This window comes from Hyposmocoma kahamanoa, unplaced genomic scaffold (assembly GCF_003589595.1).
Source record: "Hyposmocoma kahamanoa isolate Upper Pololo Valley unplaced genomic scaffold, ASM358959v1 82, whole genome shotgun sequence".
NCBI lineage: Eukaryota > Metazoa > Arthropoda > Insecta > Lepidoptera > Cosmopterigidae > Hyposmocoma > Hyposmocoma kahamanoa.
The window spans coordinates 324,997-350,383 of NW_020654133.1; the positions used below are offsets into that span (position 1 = coordinate 324,997).

At 36.5% G+C, this 25,387-nt stretch overlaps 1 protein-coding gene across 1 annotated transcript; it reads right to left on the reverse strand.

The window, feature by feature from the left end:
• Nucleotides 1-4,591: 4,591 nt before the first annotated feature.
• Nucleotides 4,592-23,220, reverse strand: LOC113234231 (collagenase-like). Its single transcript, XM_026469530.1, has 7 exons — nucleotides 23,092-23,220; nucleotides 16,309-16,415; nucleotides 13,879-14,073; nucleotides 12,480-12,555; nucleotides 11,174-11,272; nucleotides 8,193-8,374; nucleotides 4,592-5,453 (listed from the first exon to the last, which is right to left on the reverse strand). Exons 1-7 carry the CDS (start codon nucleotides 23,180-23,182, stop codon nucleotides 5,349-5,351), a joined length of 855 nt encoding a protein of 284 aa, XP_026325315.1. The 5' UTR covers nucleotides 23,183-23,220; the 3' UTR covers nucleotides 4,592-5,348.
• Nucleotides 23,221-25,387: the final 2,167 nt, after the last annotated feature.

The following is a 25,387-nucleotide window of genomic DNA, read 5'->3' on the forward strand; positions in this document are numbered from 1 at the left end:
AGGTTTTATGTCTGCTTTTAATTTTTTTGCCACGTGCCTTGGTTCTTGATCCCATTTTTTATTACGTGTAATATTAAATTCCAGTTTCTCACTTCGAATCCTTTGCAGTTGCTTTGTGTTTATATTTCTTATTGAATACATTTTGGTTTCCGTTTTTATGTTAATATTTGAACTTGAAATAATGGTTTTCGATATCCTATCACTTTCCGAACATAAACCCACATGTCCTAAAGTCAAAGTTACTATTACTAAGGTATGGTAAATATATTTTCTCATTTTTTGTTTTGGTGCATTTTAATTCGTGTGATACTTAACTTACTATCACATAGTTTAAAGTTTCCTGTAACATATTTAATAAGGTATTAGATAAAATTTGTCTTTTTGTAAAACATATTAGGTAAACAATAAACCGTTTTCTGTTTATTAGAACAGTGTTGCAACTCAACATATCTGAAATTCAAGATTCTTAATTATTGAACGTAGTATTTGATTCTCTACACGCCAATAAAACCCATTAGAAAAACGTTCTGTGAGTTAGTTCTGGCCAAAACAGTCCTTATTAAAAAAATATGACATTATTGATTCACTTTTATTTTTAAATGTAGATACGTATAGAATGAATAATGCAAATAATACGTGACATATGTGGCTTGAAATACATCCTCGTATAGTGACTAGAATAGAGAAACCAGTGTTGAGGTGGTTTGGGCATGTAGAGCAGGTTGTACGGATGTAAGAAGAATTACCAAACAGATTTATGACGCGAATGTTGATGGAAGGGTTTTTAGTGGACGTACCAGTAGGACTTGTATTGATCAGATTAGCGGCGTCCTCAAAAAGGCTGGGATCCGAAGTGATAGATAGATAGATAACACGTTTATTCAGCACAAATATATATATACATATGGAACATTCATTGTTAATTTTATACACATTTATATAAAACACATTGCGAGAAAAACAAATACTGTGAGAAAAACAAACAAATACTATAAGAACTGATAAAATTTTAATGTACCTATGACTACAGTTTGTGCTGAAATGGCCCTGACTCAGCATAATTACTGTAGACTGAGAGAAGTCAAACAGTGCTGGTTTTCTGCCAGTACCATATGGTGAGCGATCGCAGCCCAGTAAGCCATGCCACCAAAGAGCATCACACGCAAATATATATACCTAACTCGAAATAGTATACATATATATATATATATCAAGCAAAAGTGTAAGATGTAAAGCAAATAATGTAAAATAGTGTAAGTAATGAAGGTAAGCAATATAAATAATAATGTAAGTTTACAAACATAATAATCAATTATATTAATAGTTATTGGCCCGCCCGAATTCGAAACAATTGATGGGTCTCGTCAATTGTTTGTTTAACTTGAGCGTTGCTATAATAGACGAAATTATAAATTTAATATTTAATTACCGATGAAATGTGATTCCGTTTGTTTTGTAATTAGATGTTTTGCTGTTCCGACACCACCGAATGGAACAACTCCCCTGGTTACAGATTACAATTATCTTTATTACAATAAATATAGAATATTTTTGGAATATACGGAGACGTACACACAGGTCAGTTGTTAGCGCTGTACTATTTCAGCTTTCCAATTCGTGATTTCAGCGCAAACGAGGGTTGATATTTAAAAGTGATACAAGACCCATATACCTGATGAGTAGCCAGGGCTGGATGGCCCCTATTTCGTTTCTATTTCTGGTTATATATTCGATGGATAACAAGTAACGTGTGAGATTTGTCAAAATTGTTTGCTATTGACATTTCATTTCGAATAAAACTTCATCTCGGCTGATATTAGAATTGAGGAGAAATTTGTTCTAACAAAACAGTTTATCTTTATGCTAGTTGTAATTTGCGGTTTTTGAACACATCATAGATTGTTTATGATATGTGTGTAGATAAAAAAATATTTGAATTCGAATACACTGATGTGATGTATATAAAAAATATTACCTATTCCGTTTGTAATGTAATAAACTGCTTTTTTTTAAAGAAAACTGAACCGCGTAAGAACACAAGTTTTATCGTTATGTGTCTTTAACTTAATGAAGTGCTTCTACTATGAGATTACAGAGTCGGTTATCGCTGAATAATTCGTCACACAAAATTATGAAGCCTTACGCGGAAGTCTTAAGATTTTACGCGATATCTAACGATAACTATCGCAATCAACTCGTGGTAGAGGCATAGTTGTTAATGCGTCATTCGTTATCAAATGAAGACATGATTTTTTAATTAATACATAAGTGCGATACACGAAATTTTTTAATGTTGTAGATTTATTTAATAGAGCTCGTAACCCTATTTCACTATGAATATAAAGTCGATAAAGTGCTTATGAGAAGAGTGATGGACGGAGACGAGCGATTCGTTCTGTGTACCGTCTAGGCTCTCGGGTATCTCTCAGAGAAAACTTTAAGGAGACTGGTATCATGACTGTGGCATCACAGTACGTTTACTCAAATATTTTATATGCCCGTAAAAACATACATAATTTCAATAAGAAAGAAGATATCCATAATATTAACCTTAGAGCTAAGTCAAAACTAATGGTACCACGATTTCGTTTGACCAAGGTAAACAACTCTTTTATGGGGAACTGTATACGTTTTTACACTAAGATTCCGGAGCATATATTAAGTTTATCATTTCCTAAGTTTAAAAACTACATTAAAAACATTTTGATCGAAAAGTCATATTACAAAATTGAAGACTACGAGTCAGATAAAGATGTATGGAAAGACGACATGGCTCCAGAATCTACACAAATTTGATTCAAAGTGTATTCCACAGCATTTAAGTTTATTTGAAAAGAGCAATCCCTGGAGTTTCTTGCTCGTTCCTCTCAGGGAGGTCAGCGTAGTGAACGAGCAGTAGCTTAAATGTGACGTTTTCAAGTGTAAATTTATTTTACCTATGGAATAAATAATCTTTGACTTTGACTTTGACTTTGAGCTAACATTTCGCGAGCATATTGAAACTATATGTAAAAAGCGTACAGAAATTTAGGGTTGATTTTTCGTAGGGTTCACGAGTTTCCGAGTATTAGTGCTAATATTGCATTGTAAGAAGCCTCCTTGTTGGGGTTGTCTGGGTTCCACATCAAACGCGATATAGTCCTATGCTGGAGCGCTTTCAAAACAAATTCCTGAGATATCTGTACTGGAGGCAATACGAGGTTTTATCCCTTACACCCCCTGATGTATCCTAATCTGTTCATTTTGGGTATGGTGGCATACAACGAGCTACGCGTGCGCAGGAACTTAGCGTTAACAGTGTTGAAGTTTATCAAAGTTATGCTATAGGCTTAAGTGTTCCTGATAGGTATGTTACGCGTCCCGTGGAAGGACAAATTTCATGACGGACGGACGGACTAACGCGAACGAAATATTGAATGGGATCGATCTGTTCCTTTGTTCTCTGAGTGAGTTCACAAAAATAGCGCTTTATATCTTGTGTTACATGTAGTAATTTTGCTGGTCTATTGCATTGGATGGATAACCTGTAATAATAGATTAAGTTTGGAAATAAATAAATAAAAAGTAAAATTTCTCTAACGAGAACTTTTACACTACACTGGCCGAATGCGGGTTGCGACATCACACGTCTTTCAGGGTTGCGAACCTACAGAACCGATTGTGAATTTTCATCACGACGTTTCATCGACAATACCTAGCCTACCAAATCTGACTAATGACATCACTATGAGGAAAAAGGGTAACCTATCGCAAACTCGAATTATTTTTTCCGAAATAAGGTTTGTTCGTATTTTCATTACCCCGAAAACCGAATATAACGAAACCGTTGTTCTTTCAGGATATGTTGGATGTTTAGGTTAAATTACGTTAAGTCAGGTTTAATAGGAAAAACATTTTCCTCTCAAAATTACTTTCGAGGTTATAAAATTTCGAACAACCGTTATTTCTGGAAAATGTCATTTTGGACTTCTGATACGTAACCAGGAAAAATCTATCTAAATACGCGCTTAGAGATAATACTTTCTATGCCGTGTTCATTCGAGCGGAACCAAATGCGCTAGGGTTGTACAAGGATTGTAATGTAAATGAAAGGCTTGTCTGAGACTTTGAAATTACCATTATTTTATTTAGTAAAGTGATGAGAGAACGACTGTCTCTCAATCAGACCAACCAAATACTAACCTTGTAACTTACATTCTTAGGAATTTGATGGCATAATTTTTTTTTCGGTTCACTAATCGGGTTACAATTCGGTTGTAAACTTAAAGTATTTCATTATTATTATTAAGTTACTTAATATAATAATAATAACGCACACACTCAACATAGCCCCGCACTAGGGAAACCCTGTGTCGCGGGTGCTATGGACACACACATAGACAACCACAAATTACACCTAAACTCACGAGAGAAATAAATGTAGGCCATATAAATATTTCTCCCGGCCCGGGAATCGAACCTGGGACCTCTGCGTGGCAGTCCGGCATGGTAACCGTTCGGCCACGGAGGCAGTCAAATTAACATAGTGATACGTTAAAAATGTACCCTACAAGCTGCTGAATCAAATAAGGGTATAAGCCGTTGTTCATCCCTTTATATGAGTAATTAATAGATTCAGGCGTTACTTTGCGGCCCATTAAGTCACCGCGAACCCAGTGAATGAAAATCAAAGAGTCTTCCGCTTTGCGTTGCGAAGAAACATGCGCGCATGCGCGGCACCTTGCCTTTGTTGGAGTTGTTTCGAAGCTCTTGAAGCGGCTGCTGCTCTGTGATTGACCAGTGGTGCTGTCCTCCGCAAACGTAATTTGTTGCTTGCGTAGAAATATCAAGCTTGCTAGATATCAAACTCACGCAACGCAAAAAAATCGCCTCGTGCGACTCGTGAACAGTCCCACCAGCGCGTTCGTGACAGATGTTAGCGTATGCGCGAACCCGGTCACGCAAGCAAGCGAAAGACTCGAGAGCCGTGAACTCGTGAATAAGTACATACAAGTGCTGACGGAAAAACTGTAGTAGCACAAACGATAGGTAAAAGAGATAGGACAGTCCCTAACAGTGCAGTGCCACTCAGAGCTTTAAATAGCAAAGATCTGAGGGGCACTGTCACTGCGCTCGTCACCCTGAGACATAAGTTGATAAGTCCCATGTGTCTGTAATTTCACCAGCACCCAGAACACAATAATGCTGACATTACTGCTTGGCGGCAGAAATAGGTAAGGTGGCAGTGCTTCCCTGGACAAACACTTTAACAATTAGCTCTACTGCCACTAACTTAAACTATATTAAAGTCTGTTTAGATATTTATTTGAAGGTTTTTAAACATCAGTCAAAGAAAAATTCCAGACGTTTTAAAGGTTAGAGTTTATCCAATTTACGTAGCCGGTTACTCTGGTGAAACCGACGGCGAAGTTGCGCTGACAGCCCGCAGCAGAAACGAAGGACGCAACACCGATCTAAAAAAAGATAATAATGTTAATTTCTTTTTGTCAAAGGCTAATGTTGTAACAAATTTGCCGAATCCCATTCAACCTCTTGAAAGCGAGGACATCTTTTTAACCGACTTCAAAAAAGGAGGAGGTTCTCAATTCGACTGTGTGTTCTTTTTTGTTTTTTTTTTCTTTTGTATGTATGTTACGCGATAATTCCGGTATTTGTGAACTGATTTTCATGATTCTTTTTTTGTTGGAAAGGGAGTATTTCCATAGTGGTCCCATTTCATTTTGAAGATAATCATCCACCTCGAAGGGTGGCTGTTCACGCATGAAGATTCACTTTTATAAATAGCGCCTAACTTGAATTTAGGAGTAATTACTTTTAGCAATTATTTAGTTGATTTTGCTATATCTCCAATTCAAGGCGTTTTTCTCTCGATATACTTTGAGTAGTGTCGTAGTGAGAACCTATTTTTATTATCTCCAGTATCAAGTCCTATATAGTGGCGAACTAGGGGATATTTCAATAAAACTTAGCACATAGACGCAATTCCACGTACTTTTGAGGTCGGTTTTTTTAGTACTCTGTACTGAGATTATATTCTTGTCACTTCCAATTCCAGCCTTTTTGAGGACATCACTGATCTGATCAATGTAAGTCCTTCTGGGATGTCCTCTTAAAACCCTTCTATCCACATTCGCTTCATAAACCTGTTTGGTAATTCTTCTTACGTCCATCCGCTCTACATGCCTAAACCACTATAACTATCCTTTCTCTATTCTAGTCACAACATCCTCTTTCAAGCCACATCTTTCACGTATTATTCTATTCTTCACTCTATCACTCAATTTTATTCCACAAATTTTCCTCAACGATCCCATTTCCACTGCATTAATTCTACTTTCATGCTTCTTCTGCCATACCCAACTCTCACTACCAAACGTCAGTGTGGGAACCAGCAAAGCATTGTGTATGGACATGTGTGCTTTTTTAGATAAGATGTTGCTTCCCATTTACAAATACACACATCTGTATATTTGTAAAAATAAGCTAGGTGTTGTCAACATTTGGTTTTTTTATAATGCCTGATGATAAGCTACACGCCTGTACATAACAGTTGCGGTACTCAGAGCTATAACCGCTCACGCGATACATGCAGACGTAGACGCATACCACACCTAGAGGTGCCGGTGATGATTTTATACCAATTTATCGGATATCGAAGTTATAACAGGTAAAAGAACTAATATTAATTGCTATTTCGGTAACTACTCTAGCAAACCATAAAGTTTTTAATGCCTGGGTCTGTCATTTAAAAAAATAAACAACTTCAAAAATACGTCACGACAATCGTGTGTGTTATTGTTTGGGCTGGTCATTTCGGTGTTTATTTATTGAAAACATACCGTAAGTAGCGGTTTTTAAGTTTACCCTGAATATAAATGTTTATAAACTATACTTTAAGGAGTAATTTCATGGTAAACGTTAGAACCACTCAAACGGAATATTATCATATTTATCCAAGTACACCAAAAATTTCATTAGTGCTTTTTAAGTGCAGGATTTGCGGTGTATTACTGCATTTTATTTGAGATGTTTTTGTTGGTAGTACGGACGGTATTTATTTAGCAATGCAGAATAATAATTTTTATTCATAAAAACTTGTATTTAAACTGAATCGTTTTCTAATTTGCGAAACCAAATGGCCGCCATTTTGCGGTAGGAGGAGCGCATCGCGTGAGCGGTTAAATCGCAAAGATATGATATGCCTGTAATTGCATCAGCTACCACCCTTCGAAACCAAGGCTCACATTAGTTCTTGGCGGCAGAAAGAGGTAAGGTGACAGTACTTCTCGAACGAACTCTTTCTTAAGTAGCTCTACTGCTGCTATTTGTGTGAGACCATAGGGACACAACTCAATATTGCATTTGAGTGCACCTGTTTGTAGTATTACCCCGCCCCTCTAAAGCGGCTGAAAGTTTTGTACGAGAAATAGTTGGAGTAAATTTGTTATCAATAAAGATACAATGTCAAGGGATAATATGATCGCATTGAGTATATAACCAGAAATAGAGACGAAATAAGGGTCGTGCTTCACTGGCAACTCATCGGGCAAATGGGCCTTATATCAGTTTTAAATATCAACTCTCGTTTGCGCTGAAATCACTAATTAGAAAGCTGAAATAGTACAGCGTCAACAACTGACCATTTGTGTACATCTCCTTATATTCCAAAAATATTCTATATTCATTGTAATAAAGATAACAAGGGCGTCTCTAACAATGGGGTGCTGTTCTATTCGGTGGTGTAGGAAAAACAGCAAAACATCTGATTGCAATACAGACGGAATCACATTTCATCGGTAATTAAATATGAAATATGTAATTTTGCAATTTTCCTCCATTATAGCAAAGCTCAAGTTAAATTGGTCGTTTTGAAGTGAAACAGTTGACGACACCCGTCAATTGTTTCGAATTCGGGCTGGCCAATCGGAGCGCAGTTGTCACCGCAATGATTTGGCGGAATAGTTTTCAAACAAATTAAATGACATTTCGTCTCCATTTCTGGTTACATACTCGATGTATGGTCGTCACTAACGCAAACAATAATAATGAATATGTAAATAAAGTAGTATAAACTACTGCTTGTCTAAATAGACCGAAGTTAAGTAAAACAAAATTACATTTGTTAAATTACAATTTTTTCAAAAGCCAAGGTTAGTAGAAAAAACTTACAAATTTTTAAGTAAGTTTCTTACCAACGTATTGTTAGTGACCAATCCACCACCAGAGTCACCACCACACGTGCTCCTGCCTATGTCGTGGGTGCATAGTGTTGTGTTCACTACAATTGACGGCGAGAAGTAATATTGGCAGTACTCATTGGAAACTACTGTGAGATTTACTTGATGTAGTTGTTGATCCATTGAAATACCAGAAACTGGAATAAAACATAAAAAAATAGGAAGAAAGAAAGAAAAATAATTAATTTCAATAAGAAAGAAGATATCCATAATATTAAACCTTAGAACTAAGTTTAAACTCATGGTACCACGATTTCGTTTAACCAAGGTAAACGACTCTTTTATGGGGGATATTTATTTATTTATTTTATTTTTATTCATTTATTAAACTTTATTGACCACAATACAAAGAAAGAAAATGTGTAGGAAGACACTTGCTTATGAACAACAGATTCTAGAATTTTAGACAGGAAAGGAAGAATAGAGATAGGCCTAAAGTTATTAAGTTGTATAGGAGAAGATATTTTTGGCAAAGGTATAATAAATGCCTTACGCCAGGCACGAGGGAAATCACCATACTGCAAGGAGAAGTTGATGATATGGACAATAGCAGGGAGAATTTGATCAACAATGCTGACAATCATCACTCTGCTCACCTCGTCACATCCTACGGCTTTAGACTTAATAGAAAAAATTATTTTACGCAAATCGTCAGCTGTAACTGGTGAAAAAGAGAAAGAAACTGAAGAAGAAATGGGCCTGGAAGCAATAAGTCGAATAGTGTTCGCCTTAATGAAGGGATCTAAAGAAGGAGCAGACGAGAAAAGGCAGTTGAAGTCGTTAGGAGCAAAAGGGTAGGAGTCAGGTTGAGCAGAACATTTGCCTAAGCCAAGAGTTCTGAGAAACTTCCAGACATTAGCAGGAGAACAATTACTTACATTATTATAAAAATATTGACGCTTAGCTGCCCTCACCATCCCATTACACCTATTACGAGCAGCCTTGTACAGAGTCCAATTACAATCCGACCTATCGCGCTTGTAAACCCGAAACAATCGATCACGTCTAGTCATAGCCATACGAATGCCCCTGTTAATCCAAGGAGCAGGAGGCCGCTTAACCCTAACAGCCCGTAGTGGGGCATGAGCATCGTACAAATTGATCAAACACTGGTTAAGGTTGGAGATTTTCAAATCAACTGACGAAGCACCATACACCCCAGAGAAATCAAGGTCAGCGGCATCCTTCCTCAGCATGTGATGGTCAAGTCGACCAAAATTACGCATCCATACCAAAGGGTTTTAACTTTCGGTGGCCTTAATCGGTATTGCATGTAGATAAGGTCGTGCTTTGAAAATCCAGGAGCAAGCAACTGACCATGACCAGCAACGAAGTCAGGAGAGGTTATGATTAAGTCAAGCTGTGTATCATTATAAGAGGGGTTATGATGAGTAGGCTCAGATAGCAAGATTGAAAAGTTCACAGACTTGACAATATTAAGAAGCTTAGTGGATTGCGGAGTGTTAGACAGAAGATCCGTATTGAAGTCACCCATAATTATGTGATGTCTGTAATCAGTGCAAAGTGGTTCAAGAACGGACTCAATATTAAGATTATCATTTCCTAAGTTTAAAACTTACATTGAAATGTCATATTACAAAATTGAAGACTTCTTGTTAGATAAAGATTCCACACAAATTTGATTCGAAGTATATTCCATAGCATTTAAGTTTATTTAAAAAGAGCAATCCCTAGACTCTAGGGCCTAGAGTTTCTTGCTCGTTCTAATCAGGGAGGTCAGCGTAGTGAACGAGCAGTAACTTAAATGTGACGTTTTCAAGTGTACATTTATTTTGTCTTTGGAATCTAGTCAGCTGCTGGTAGATGTAAAGGTACCAGATTGAGTGAAGGAATAGATTTCTTACAGATGGCGTTACGGCAAACATGTCATACATAGAAATATTCGTTCCATACCTCAGTTGGGATAGCGTTAGACACGGTATACTGAATTAGCAGGTTCAAATCAAATTCAGGTTCAAAAAAAAAAAAATAAAGATCTGCGAGAGCATCAGTTAAGACCACAGACGACCCAGGACAGACCGTCTCGAAGCGCCGACCCCAAATAAATGGGAATAAGACCAAGTAAATGAAGAAGGTGGCTGTGTTTTTGTGAAGTGGTGAATTCCCTTGATGTAACCGAGGAAACGTGCGAAGTTCTAACACTGAGTAGAACGTTGAGCAAGTCTGTTTAGATTTGTTATGTCAATGGCATTGTTGAGTCGAATAGGCGGGAGTTGGCCTACTTGCTACTACTTGATATAATGTACTCTAAGGGTCGTAGCCATGGGTTAGCGTAGCGAGAGGCACATTTCAATGAGAAATTAGGCTTATATTTATGAATAAAGATTTACAACGTGCATTCAATTCGAAGCTTATTCTAGAACCCCCGGATATTCTTTTTTTACAATACTCTATTTTATTATATAATTCTAAATACAAACCATTGACTTACAAATAAATGGACGACGGGTCTAATACAAAAACCACGAAAAAAATGCCGCAAGTCAACCTATTTAAACGTAGTGACATGTAAAGGAATATGAAAAAGCTAAAACGTTGAATTTAAATTGTAATGTCATCGCAGTACTGTCTAATTTTGCTTGCTTCGGTGTCAGTCGAACAAACGAAGACTAAAGCGTGAATGACGCTCTCTATACGATTTTAACGCCCTATAAGTTCGGACACTTTTTAGCGCGGACCCGACGTCTATGTAATTGTAAGTCAATGATACAAACCCATATATATTCAGCTAGTTCTAATACAAATCACACAGCCAAGTCTACAGTACTACGTATGTAGCTTCACCATCACCCTTGCCCTTACGTCGTAATGCTCACATCACTGTTTGGTTGGTGGCAATACTTACACGGACGAACTCTTTAGCAAGGAGCTCTACGGACACTAAATATGTACTTACTCAGTTTTAGTCAACTTACGATCACTTTGTCGTCCATATCCAGCAATTCTGCCAATGGCACCAGTGAAGTGGCTGTTTAGCGCATCACCCGATGGCAATGCGATGTTTCTGACGTGAACTGGAAAGATAAGTATTGTATTTATAAGACGTCATAATGTAAGAGGCCCAATTTGACAGCTTGATATGTAACTTTGAATGCAATCAACGAAAGAGTAAACAAACAATTATTAACTTCAAATCGATCTTTGTATTAATAAGTATAACAAACTAGTGGAGTAATTTCACAAAAAACTAACTATTTGTCTAACTGAGTGTCGAAATGCTTTCATAGATTTCTCATAGATGGCGCTACGGTTAAAAAGTAGTTAACAACCAGATACAAAGATCCAACAACAAGCATATAGAAACATTCGTCAGGTCCGCTGGTTCGTTTCGTGTCGGTTCGAATCCGGCCGGAACGAAGGAATTTTTTCTGAGTGTTCGATCTTTGTATTATTAATTATAACAAACTAATGGAGTAATTTCACAAAAAATAATTGGTTTAGCATTGGGCAACACTACGGATTATTGGGATGCAGATTCAGACTCCAACACGAAATTGCGGACAAATTGCTTGAAAACCAGCAATATGGGGTGGCAGAGCGTTCCAGAGTCGTATTGCTTGAAGATTAAATGAGGTAGAAACAAAATCAGTATGCTGAGAAGGAATGAAAGAAGTACATTTCGTCAGGGATAGTGCAATTACGCGTAACTAGCATTGGATTATGAGATTCCATTTCGGTAGTGGCCAAATCCGCGTAAATGTAGTGGTAACGAAATTTGCGTGATTTACGGGAATCTATTGTTATCAGTCCGTAGATAACATATATATAGTAATAACGTTAAATCCCTCTCCTGGGATATATAATGGAATGGAATAGGACAAGTAAACGACATCAATTACAGAAGCTAGTTGTTTATTTATTTTAGTATTATTATGCCTCAGACATCGGTCTTATTATTATTAATTTTTGTTATTTTATATTGTTTAAGAGCACGCTGCATACTGCAATAATTCTATTCTAAGTTGGCTCTCAACGCTGTGGCTCTGCCCAACGTTAAGCTGAGCTGGTTGTTATGTGTTTATTTACATTATTTGATGTATATTTGTTTCTATAATAATGTTTCTTTCTTTCTTTCTTTTTCCTGTAAAATTTGGTTTCGTGTAGTCAGAGAACAAAAAAGTAACGTGCAGTTACGCGCCTACATACTACAGGCGCGGATTTGCATTATCCCCGACGAATTGCTGTTTGCTGCAAATATAAACTATAGCGAAATGTACTTACGGGTGTATTCAGTAAATGGGATGGTCAATATTGCGATATCGTTGTGCAAGTTAATGGGATTGAAGCTGGGGAACACCTATGACAAATTAATGCTTGTTAGTGCTGTTAAATTAAAATTCGTACCTATAGCTATACTGGTTTGCTAAGTCGAAAGGCGCTATCTTTGAGATACGCCCTTTTAGTTTTTTTTATACCATTCAACAGCTATAATAATGTCGCATCTAATGGTGTAATAGAAATTGCGTTAACTTAATAAAACATTTAAAAAAGCACTAAGAAGTATTTATATACATATATCAATTTTTCCTTAAATTACTAATAGATTTGGCGGCTTTCTTTATAATCCAAATGGCGGTATCTCACAAAATAGGTATAATGGTACATACGTATAAATAAGTTTTAACAACCTCAAAAAGATTTATTTTTGAAGGTGCGAAAATACAATTTACAAAAAGTGGATTTTCTCAAAACTTTCTCCTATTGAGATAGCGCTTTTCGCGTATCAGGGCAGTATAATAAAATTACATTAATTTTGAACCGAAGTTTTCTAGCAAACCGTGCCAAACTCTATGCCACCTAAGTAATTTCGCAAAAAAATATTTGAATATCAATTCAATACAAAGAACAATGGCAAAATCATATTTAAAAGAAACTCTAATGACTAATTCTTATGTCACCGGACTGATATCTACATCTGTCAGTTTCTTCGTTGCTTAACGTTAAGCGACATCTAGCCGCCAAAAAAGGAATTTCAGTACCTACGTATGGATATGGTTCACATTTAGTTCACATAATTTCAAATGTACTGTTTCGACGGATTTATAATAAACTAATAAAAGATCTAAGAGAACTAATTCATTACAAAAAATAAAGTAGTCAATTTCTTCTCCAAAACGCATCGCGACAAAATGGTAAAACTGACCAAAAAGTTCCCAAAATCAGCGATAGATGGCACGTTTCACAAAAAAAGTAATTTGTGTCCGAGTTACCAGTGCAATACTCTGTGGTATGTTATTAATTAACTCACTTTTTTTGTTACGCCTTTTGACCATACCAGTATACAAAATAATTTCCTCTGAACTTTGGTCACGTCACAAACCCACGGCACTATTCTGATTCTATTAAATATTTTTAAGGATTCTGTAGTTTATTTTGATACAATAATACACAGAATGGATTTTATTCAATTACGTAACACAATATAACCTCCAAACCTTCAAACTGGAATATTTTTATTTACAGACTTCTCAGAATGGTAAACCCAATACAAAATTTGTTCAAGAATTTCAACTCTTTATTTTCACATATTTTTCAAAAACAGACCCATACAAATTATGTCACCAAAAATTTATATGGGAGTTTGCCATTGTCCTTTATGTCATAGTTTATTTTAACTAACCAAAGAACCCATAGTGGATATCCTAAGTCCGCCAGAGAAAAGTTTTTGTGAACCCAAAACCACAATAGCAAAACTAGCAGTGTCCCGGCCATCGAACCAGCAATGAGCTGCCGTGAGAACTTTGGTGTTTGACAGCAACGAAGACCCGCAGACTGAGACCAAGCTGGACCACCTTAAGGTAATGAGTAGACCGCCCTGAGAAAAACGAAAATTAAGTTACATGAAAGGTAAATGGTAGATCTTGGTAATATACATATCGCACTGCTATCACAATAGTGTTGTAACTCAAAATATGTGAAATTTAACATTTATTTATTAACCGATTTCAAAAAAGTAGGAGGTTCTCAATTCGACTGTATGTTTTTTTTGTATGTATGTTACGCGATAACTCGCATTTGTGCACCGATTTTGGTGATTCTTTTTTTGTTGGAAACAGGGTACCTCCATAGTGGTCCCATTTCGTTCTGAAGAAAATCATGCACCTCTGAGGATAGCTGTTCACTCATGAAAACTCATTTTTATAAATAGCGCCTAATTTTATTATAAGGAGCAATTATTTTAATGATTGATTTTGCTATTCTCCAATTCAAGGCGTTTTTCTCTCAATATATTATCTACTTTAAACAGAGAGAATCGAATTTGACTTACAATTATATGGACGTCGGGTCCGCGCTAAAAAGTGTCCGAACTTATAGGGCGTTAAAATCGTATACAGAGCGTCATTCACGCTTTAGTCTTCGTTTCTTCGACTGACAGCGAAGCAAGCAAAATTAAACAGTACTGCGATGACATTACAATTTAAATTCAACGTTTTAGCTTTTTCATATTCCTTTACATGTCACTACGTTTAAATAGGTTGACTTGGGACATTTTTTCGTGGTTTTTGTATTAGACCTGTCGTCCATTTATTTGTAAGTCAATGTCTCCTGTGTTAAGTCCCGTACATGATCGTAGACCGAAAGCCGGGATGAATCCGGGTTTGCGCACTTTCCGATGATTGATTTCCGAGGTCGGTTTTTTTAGTACTCTGTACTGAGATTATTATTCGTGTATTAATTCAAAAAGTGTATTTTAGAATCGATGAAAAACGAATTACCCCCTTCTTGTGAAAGGTTATTAAAATGTATGTACTCGTATAAGTCAAAGTTTATTACAGATATCTAAATATTTTCCTACTTACCAAATATATTTGCAAATAAAAAGGAAAAAATAATGTAATATTTTTGAGTAAGGACTGTTTTGTCCAGAACTAGCTCACGAAAAGTTTGTCTCATTTTGAGTTAAGTAGATTATGTTTTAATTGTCTCTAACAATATTCTAAGGACGGTTTTACTGACGTGTAGAGATGGAAATTTTACGTTCAGAAATAGTATAATCTTGAATTTCACATATTTTGAGTTACAACACTATTGTAATCGCATTGCGATATCATTACTGTCAAAAAGACTGTCGTTAAAATATTGTAAGAAATAATCAAAAGATATCAAAATGAGACATTTTATGTGAGCTAGTTCTGGTCAAAATAATCCTAATCCAGAAATTGTTTACGTGTCTATAATTAACTATAACGTACATAAATTTTAATGATTTTTGCGGGAAGCGACTAATTCGTTTTTCATCGATTCTGAGAAAGTCCATTTTTTGAGTTAATACACTATTGTATTAACAGTGCGATATATATCAGAATTAGATTGAAAAAGCAAAAGTAGGTACAACCTGCTTGAAAAAATATATGTTGTGTGAGGTTTTCATAGCAACATAGAAATGAGACTCCAGTGACTGTTATAAATTATAAGATCTTTCACTGTAAATCCAAACAAAATAAAACCACGTCTCTTCTAGACAAAGAGTTTTTTTTGTAACATCACGTGATTGGACAATAAAGTCCTGCGCCTGATGGTAAGCTATGTAGCATCCAGTATATAACCAAAAATAGAGACGAAATAAGGGCCACCTATCCCAAAATATCAGGCAAACGAGTCTTATATCACTTTTAAATATCAACTCTCGTTTGCACTGAAATCTAACAAATAAAAAGCTGAAATAGTACAGCGTTATTTCGAATTCAAGCTGGCCAATCGGAGCGCAGTTGTCACCGTAATGATATGGCAGAATAATTTTCATACAAATCAAGTCTCTATTTCTGGTCATATACTCGATGGCTACACGTCTATCTATAACAGTTGCAGTGCCACTCAGAGCTTTAAATTACAAAGATCTTTGAGGCACTGGCACCACGCCCGTCATCCTGAGACTTAAGTTGACAAGTCTCAAGTGCCTGTAATTTCACCAGCACCCTTACCCTTCAAAACCGGAATAAAGTAAAGCTGACATTACTGCTTGGCGGTAGAAATAGGTAAGGTGGCAGTACTTGCCTGGACAAACTCTCTTAAGTGATGTAAATGATAAAGCAAAAAAAATTCTACTCACAAACCAAGGGTTATCCATCAAAGTGGCTGGCGATCCTCCAATGATTCTATTACCACTGAAATCAGAAGATTCTTCACTTCTCTTAATCGCAGCCGCCATCGGAATACCTGAGAATATAATAATCAACTATTTACTTGTATAATATAATATATGCCAAAAAAACCACATCAATTATTAGTTCTTTCTTTTCTCCTTTCGCGCTTCTCATAGATGCCTTAATGGATGGTCTCTGCTAAATTATTTCATGACCGTGAGACCATAGCTCCTATTAGAGAAGTTGAAATTCAGTGTTGTGAAAAGCAAGTTTTGCACAGCATAATATACCGAGCGATATTTTTACCTAAACAGCGTTTTTTTATTGCAAACGATATTTTAAACCATAACGGACAAGGATGCGTCGACATTTCCCTCTAAAATTACATTCAATAAAAATTATAGCAAAAGATAAGTTTCGGTCATTCTCATATTCGTTGTCCTCAGCCTAATTACCGTAGCCATTGTTTTTTCTCGCTTAATATACCTACCCCATAACATTTGAATATGATTAGATTTAAGTACCGTAGCCGGAATATGGTATTATTAGAAAGTTTGAACATTAAAAAAAAAACTATTTCTGACACAGCTGAATTATTATTTGTATATTTTGCTACATTTGCTTTATTTCTACTGATACAAGTGCCATTCAAGATTTTTTTAAACAAATTTAAAGTATATTCCTTAATATTTGGTTAGTAGTAATTATTAGAAATTGTTTCAATTCTTTCTGCCGACAAAAAAATCTTAAAATTAAAAACAAAATATTCTCAACCGGCGGAATTCATTGCAAAAAGTGAAGAAAATTAAAATCTAAGTTATTTATATGTTATTTATAATTTTTGTTTTTATGTTTTCTTAAAAATTTTAATTACAATGTTTAAGAATTTGTAATTCCCGTGTCCATAAAATATTTGTGTCTGAATAACTGGAAAACTACTTTGTCTATTCCAATACCATTTAAACATATTGATAGTTAAGCTTAAAGTTGTTCTTATTTCAGTGTTACTGGGTATACGTGAGGCGCACTATAAGTTTCCGGAATGAATAAAAAAATACTATAAATGGTCAGAATCCGGATGGCTCATAACGTCAATGGTGTTCATCTTCAAAAATTCATTTGTCTGTCTGGCCTTGTGAGAACTGGCATTATCGTGGTGCAAGATGATACGGCGTTCATTCATTCATTCATTCACTATTCACGGCACAACGATTCTCCAAAGTGTCAAGTTTTTAAAAAAAAGAACATTCATCCGCTTGGAGACACTTTGCACGCGCGCCACTTTGATTGGTTTCGGCTCATCTCGAAAGACCCATACGCTCGATTGCTTTACTTTCGGATCGTAACTATAAATCCATGTTTCGTCACCTGTTACTATGTCCCACTCGAAATTTGACCTTCGTTGAATCTGGTACGCATGACATTGCACCATCGGACGCGATCCGTTTTTTGAGCCTCAGTGAAATTGTGTTTGATCCACCGAGAGCACAGCTTTTGCACACCCAAATGTTTGTGTAGTATTAGGTTATATTTTGAATCATGCATAGGCATGAGTGCCTAAGGATGCCTGAATCTCATGGTATGTCACATGCCTGTCTGTTTTGATCATACGGCGCACAGCATCGATGTTTTTGTTGTTCACAGCAGTGGACGGGCGACCATCACGAAATTCGTCACTGAGATTCACACGATCGCGTTTGAATTCTGCAAACCAGCTGTAAATAGTCGTCTTGCATGGTGCTTCATCGCCAAAAGCAGTTTGAAGCTAAGCGAAGCTCCGCTGAGCTGTTATGTTACACTTAAAGTCGTAGAAAACCATACTACGAAAATTTTCACGAGTTAAATCCATGGTGATGTAAACAACTAATTTCTAAAATGACGCCACAATGTAAAAACAAGTGACAGTCAGATCAATCAAACTGTATCCTACAGCCAAAGAGTTCCACTTTCAAATGTTATAATTACTTTTTAAATATTGTTTATGTAAGAGGCCAGTTCCGGAAACTTATAGTGCGCCCTATGTATTAAGCGAGAAAAAAACAATGGCTACAGTAAGTAGGCTCAGGACACCGAAATGGCTACGGTAATTAGGCTGAGAACACCGTATGTGAGTATGGCTGGTTTATCGTTAGCTAAACTATCCTAGCCCTATGTTGTGGGATTTTGCTTCCACATTTATAACATGGCGAGCGGCTAGGGAGTGGAATTCCCTACTTGCGGACTTGCTCCCCGAACGCTATAACCTGGACCTTTCCAAGGCGAGAGTGAATAGGTATTATTTAGGTGAGCATGTTATATCGTTGACCTCATTATCACTTGCCATAAGGTGAGATGGAGGTCAAACGCGCAGTTACTTAACTGCCTCCGTGGCCGAACGGTTACCATGCCGGACTGCCACGCAGAGGTCCCAGGTTCGATTCCCGGACCGGGGGAAATGTTTGTATGGCTTACATTTATTTCTCTCGTGAGTTTGGGTGTAATTTGTGGTTGTCTATGTGTGTGTCCATGGCACCCGCGACACAGGGTTTCCCTAGTGCGGGGCTATGTTGAGTGTGTGCGTTATTTAAAAAAAAGTTATTTATTTAGTTACTTTTTTTATAAAAAAACTTAAAAAAACTGGCTTTAAAACGTCATCTCTATTTTGAATGGCGACTGATCAGGCCAGCAAACTCGGTTTAGGATGAAATAGGACTATAAATTCTAAGTATTCCGTCGTAGAAGGGACTTTCGCCATTTATCACTTCTGTACTCTGTTCCCTTTGATCCCACCTCTCCTCCCTACCTCAGAGATTGCTTCGTGTACCTCACGGTCTTTTCTTACTCTTTCTTTAAACTGTCCTATCCATCCTTCTAACTTCTATTCCAACTCCTTCAAGGTTAGAAGCATTAAGCTGTGGAATTCTTTGCCTGAATCAATCAGACGCGCTAAGTCTGTTGAGTATTTAAAAACTATACCCATTATCTTACACTCTAATTATTATTATTTTCTCCTATTTTTACCTGTTTCAGATCGTCCGTGTTGTTATTATTATGTTCTATATAATCCTACTTAATTTTCTGCAATCATTTGTATTTTTTTTTTGTTATTTATTTATTTAATTTTTTTATTACTATTACGACATCTGTTTTAAATTATTTCTATTATTTTTTTTCTTTTTTTATTCACTTGTGTATGTGCAATGTGTGTTTTAATTACGAATTCTGTTGCGCCCTCAATTAATCATTATCTCAATTTTTCCTGTAACCCGAAGGTTGCCTGGACGAGATTGCCATATAGCAATAAGGCCGCATGTTGTACCAGTCTTTTTAAGTTTTTCTATTATTTTGTATTTGTCTTAGTGTGCAATAAAGAATATTTGAATTGTATTCCAGTTACCAGGGCCCCATACCAACTTCGCCTGCATGCGGTGCACCCCGCACATAGCGAAAGGGGCTCTGGCCATAGTTTAAACAGAGTATTCCCAAAGAGTGCAAACGTTACGCAGGCGGCCGGTCATAAAACACCATGCTAAATCCATTTACAACGCGTATTCACATAAAATACATGTCGTGCCGATCTCACATAGCATGGGATAAGGGCAGGAAGAAGAAGAAGATTAGTTGCGCCAACTTTTGTAATAGGAAGCTAGTATTGACGAATCCCAGAGCTGATCTTTAATTAGAAATATCAATGTAACATTTGTATTAACATGGAATAAATGAATTAATGTTCAGACATAGGTAGTTACTTGCAAGTGCAGTTACTCGTAGTTCAAGCACCTTTTAATGTAATTAAAAATCGCAAAAATACAGTACAGTACTTATCGGTGTTATTACACATATTCATTTCTCACTATTACCTGTTCTTATGCTAAGGAATGACCTTTTCCTTGTTTTTGTTTGAGTCAATGACAAAGTCAGGTTGGTATCCCAATTCACCGTGTTGTCTCTACATCGGCCAATTTGTGAGACTATTCAGGAACTTCCATACTGACCAGTACTACTCGTGTCCGAGGTGGAAGACTTTTGGCTGGGATGATGAAATCAATAGAAAAAGGGAGTTCGGCTTGCGCCAGCATTCGTGGCCTACCTACTATTACACAGAGGTATGCCGAAGGAAGCTCTTACGGTTTAATAGTCGTGCTGGTGTACACTCTGGTGCTGACTTGTGGCCCAATAAAGGGTGCCTATGAGAATTAGGGTGCACATAATATACAGGATAGGTAAATACACACAGAAGGTGATTAGGATTGGAAATATTTATTTAATTATTCAGATTTAGCTTTATAAAGTTACCAAGTACTAAGTTCGCGAAACAAGCGCTATCACAAATGTGTTTGCAAAGATCGGGGGCAGGCTGAAAATCAGGGCCGACTTCGGCCGCTCAGTAAATGCTGAGACTGTCCCCCACACAGATATTATTACATACATTTATTTTTGCATTTAATAATAATTATCTTTTAAGTTTAATTTTGTTACGTAATTAATGTGTGTACTACGCGGTAAAAACAGATTACTTAGAAAAAGACAAAGTTCTTTTTATGAAGACAAATTTATTAGATCCAACAAAACGATCGACACTAGAGAATAATTAGGTACTTGATAATAGTAAAAAACGTCTCAAAAGTGTATTTTAGTTACAAGACAGAAATATTTAATCCAAGAGCAAATTAATTTACCTGATTCAACAAAATATTTATTAGTTATTAGAAATGTCAGATTTTGACTTGAAAAGAAAAAGAATGAAAAATTGAGAGGTACTTAATTATTTGACTGAAGATTTAGGTTTTCTAATAACAAAAAGGGTAATTTTACAGGGTTATGGACCCAACAGTATGTCTCACTGGCATGAAAGCACACAGTTCAGTGCCAAATAGAGATGGACGTTGAATGGACGAGCTAGTCGAATCAACCGTCCACGTCCACATTCTTCGGTTAACTAATAGAATTCGTAGACGGCTAAACGGAGAGTCCACGCGTTAATCAACGCTCTGCGTCACGAGACGACGCGCGAACTCAGTCGAATTATACATAGACTTACATAGACAAATTATTTTGAACATTAAATTCAGTAGGTGTAAGTTGATATTTGAATATGTGCGACGAAGTAAGATAGGTCTGTTATGCTATTTATTATTGCAATAGTGCATTCAATATAGAAAAAGGATGACGGTGTAGTTAATTCGCTAGAGCAGAGAGAGGCGTTGCGCCCGTTGTGGCGCAATGCCCTTGAATCTATCGGAATTAAACTCTATTGCAGTATGTTAAAAGCGTCGATAGCCGCGCTCATGTTAAACATTGGAAATAAATTAATTTCTAAAACAATAGTAAATATTCTCAAAAGTTACTTTAGTTGATTCAGTTAAACTCGTCTCACGAACGAAAACCAACTTAAGTTGAATGATCGACTAGTCGACGAATTTAACTAGTTGATCGTCGACGATGGACGGTTGCGTTTCGTTAACGGAAAACGCGTCGACGACCCATCTCTAGTGCCAAACCTAAAGTAGTAGAAAAATAGGACGGAATCTCCTCAAATACTTGAGTACATTCAGTACCATATAAATGCTACAGCGTCAGAAAGCACTAACTTGGCACTAACAATTCCAAATATATGAGATGACTTTATACAAATGAAGTTAACAAAACGATAGCGCGTTTCAGAGTACAACTAATGCCATCTGGCTGTGGCGTGATGGAACTAATTGCATGTTAAAGTTGTGCTTGTTACAAGTATAATTTGATTTCATGCTGAAACCAAATTTCTTAAATTATGACTACAAATAACACACTAACAAACTAGAGACACTACGTATTGTTTCTTTGGATAAATGACTTTTTATGATTTTTATGATTACAAGCACAAGTAAAAGTAATCGTTACCGCGTGCGCCTTCGGCGACTTGTCACGACGATATTGACTATGAAAACGCAACGAAATGTTGCTTTAAAAATGTACTCTAGAATTTAGAATATTAATCTGAATAGCAAACTACTTCTTTTTTTGTTTAAGAATGTATTTTCTTAAAATACACCCAAGAAATTTTGAATTCATTTAAGATTATTTAAATTTGATGTACCTAAGAGGTAAAAATTTCTTGATGTAAGTAACGTCCAATTAATTGATTAGAAATGAAATAAAATCTTGAAGTGAACGTATTTGTCTCAAAGTTAGAATAAACTTAAGAGTAAAATTGTATTAGAAAAAGATAAGCAGTATTTTTGTAATGACAATATTTTATTACTTTTAATAAATATCTTTTCAGAATTAGCAAATATTTTGAGAAATTGCTCTTTCTTATTAGTAGAAATCCTTTTTTTTTTGTGTATGAGTGCTATAGTAATGGAGTTCCCTGCGGGCGCTACCCGCACACTACCCGCAACATCAGTTTTCTCGATTTTAATTTTTTTGTTTTTTTCTCTCTTGCTTTTGTTACCTCAGCTCGAATTTAAGTTGGGTGGGTCTTGGGTCGAGCGACAGGGAAAAATGTATATCGTATAGTATACGTGTTATAGTTCAGTTGATATAAAAAAAAATCATTGGTATATTACTTAATTTTTACCTAATTATTGGCAAAGTACCTATTGAATACAGCGGTTTTATTGTAAAATTTGGAGGTAAGTTTGTGTTTTTTCTATGGTGATAATGTTTGTTTTCACATTTTAAGCGTTGATCACATAAAAAGGTGAAGAGTCTTATCTCATTATTGCTGATGCTCGATGGATTGATGATGTTAATGACAAAATTAAAAAAATATCGTACATACATACCAGTCGTCTCATGGTAGTATAAATTTATGGGCTCATATTGCGGTTTAGACAGGGCTAGACCAAAGAGGCAGACAACGATGATCCACTTCATATTTCACAAATATAGGTGCAAGTAATGTAAAAAAAAATACCGCCACTTGAATAGCGGTGTACAATATAAAAATCACAGAGTGCAATTTCTTTTTTATACTTCCAGATTACAATATAATTTAGATTACCGTATGATATAAAAACGACTGATAAATGTTGTTTTTTCATTAGTCTTTATTATCTATATTTGTCATTTCCGTTACATGCACTTTATCTTTTTATCTGACTTTAAATGTCACAAGGTCAATATATAAGATGACTGCCAAGCTGAAATTGCACTGTGCTGAACACTCTCTCTATCTCACTCTCTCCGTCGGAGCTGAGAGAACCGAGAGAAAAGGCTTGTGACAATGCGACCTCCTCCATCGTCACCCACCTTTTTATCAACTGCCTCCGTGGCCGAACGGTTAACATGTCGGACTGAAACGCAGAGAAAAAAAAATTGTATGGCCTACATTTATTTCTCTCGTGAGTTTGGGTGTAATATGTGGTCATCTTTGTGTGTGTCCATGGCACCCACGACACAGGGTTTCCCTCATCGAGTATATAACCAGATATAGAGACGAAATGTGATTTAATTTGTTTGAAAACTATTCTGCCAAATCATTACGGCGACAACTGCGCTCCGATTGGCCAGCCCGAATTCGAAATAATTGGCGGGTGTCGTCTATTGTTTCACTTCAAATCGACTAGTTAACTTGAGCTTTGCTGTAATGGGTGAAAATTGCAAGATTACATATTTAACATTTATTTACCGATGATATTTGATACCGTTTATTTTGCAATTTGATGTTTTGCTGTTTTTCCCCACACCACCGAATGGAACAGCACGCCATTGTTAGAGATATTGTCTTTATTACAATAAATACAGAATATTTTTGGAATATACGGAGACGTACACACAAGTTTGTTGTTGGCGCTGTCTATATTTCAGTGCAAACGAGAGTTGATATTTATAAGTGACGTATCACTGATGAGTTGCCAGGTATGTATCGCCTTTGTTTCGTCTCTTTTTCTGGTTATATACTCGATAGTTTCCATAGTGCGGGGCTAAGTTGAGTGTGTGCATTATTATTATTTTATTTATTTTAAACTCTCGCCTCTCCCAAGGTCTAAAAGATTAATTTTGAATTTTTAAATGGGAGAGGCGGTATTTCCTGGCAATGGCACAGTCGGCCGGGGTCAGGGACTCAGGTCCAAGAATCGGCAAACAATACGTGCCGTATCGAGCAGGACCGCCTTCTGTATTTGTGCTGGAAGCGACACGCCATAGAAATCCAACCGCCTCAAGCTGTTAGAAAGGCTGACTGGAATTAAGCCATTTGCGGACAAAACAATTGGGATTATTTCAGTGGAGGCCACATCCCACATGTCGGTGATCTCATCAGGTCGAGATACTTCCGGCGTTTCTCGGTTTCAGCTTTCACGACACCCTCGTCATGCGTGATGGTGACGTTATTATTATTATTATTATTATTATTGTATTTATTTTAAACTCTCGCCTCTCCCAAGGCCTAAAAGATTAAGTTTGAATTTATCATTATCATTATCATTATCATTATCATTATCATTATCATTATCATCATCATCATCATCACCACCACCACCACCACCAACACCATCACCACCACCACCACCACCACCACCACCACCACCTCTCTCTGGTTCCTGGCCACTGATTTTCAAACTTTGAACCGTTCTTTAATTTCTTCGCCACATCATTCTAACTTCGTTTCGATTCATCGTCACTCTCAGTTTAATCTATGAGGCGAGCACTCCTGCTCGTCTTCACTGCTAATTTTGATCCGTTTACCAGTATCCATTTTTAGTCATGTGCCTATTTAATACCACTAAAATCTAGTAATGTTTGTAAAATACAGCCCTTCCGGGATAAGTCTGTCTCACAATTCATAGTATTTAAGTATGAAATGCTTTTTAATATCATTGCACCTTATTTTTATTACAGCCCTTTCTTCAACGTATACAATAAACTTATGTGAGCGAGTCTCTCTATTTTGTTGGTCCCTACTGGCGGTTTACAACCTTGCGCGCTTACAATAACAAGAAGAACAAGTACACCAGTCGTAAGCTTAGTGGCGCCACAATGAAAGAAAGAAACAACGGAAACCTGAGCAAGCAAAGGAGCCTAAGATTATAGAATCCTGAACGTAGCGAGGGTTTCAAGCCACGAGACGCAAAACAAATT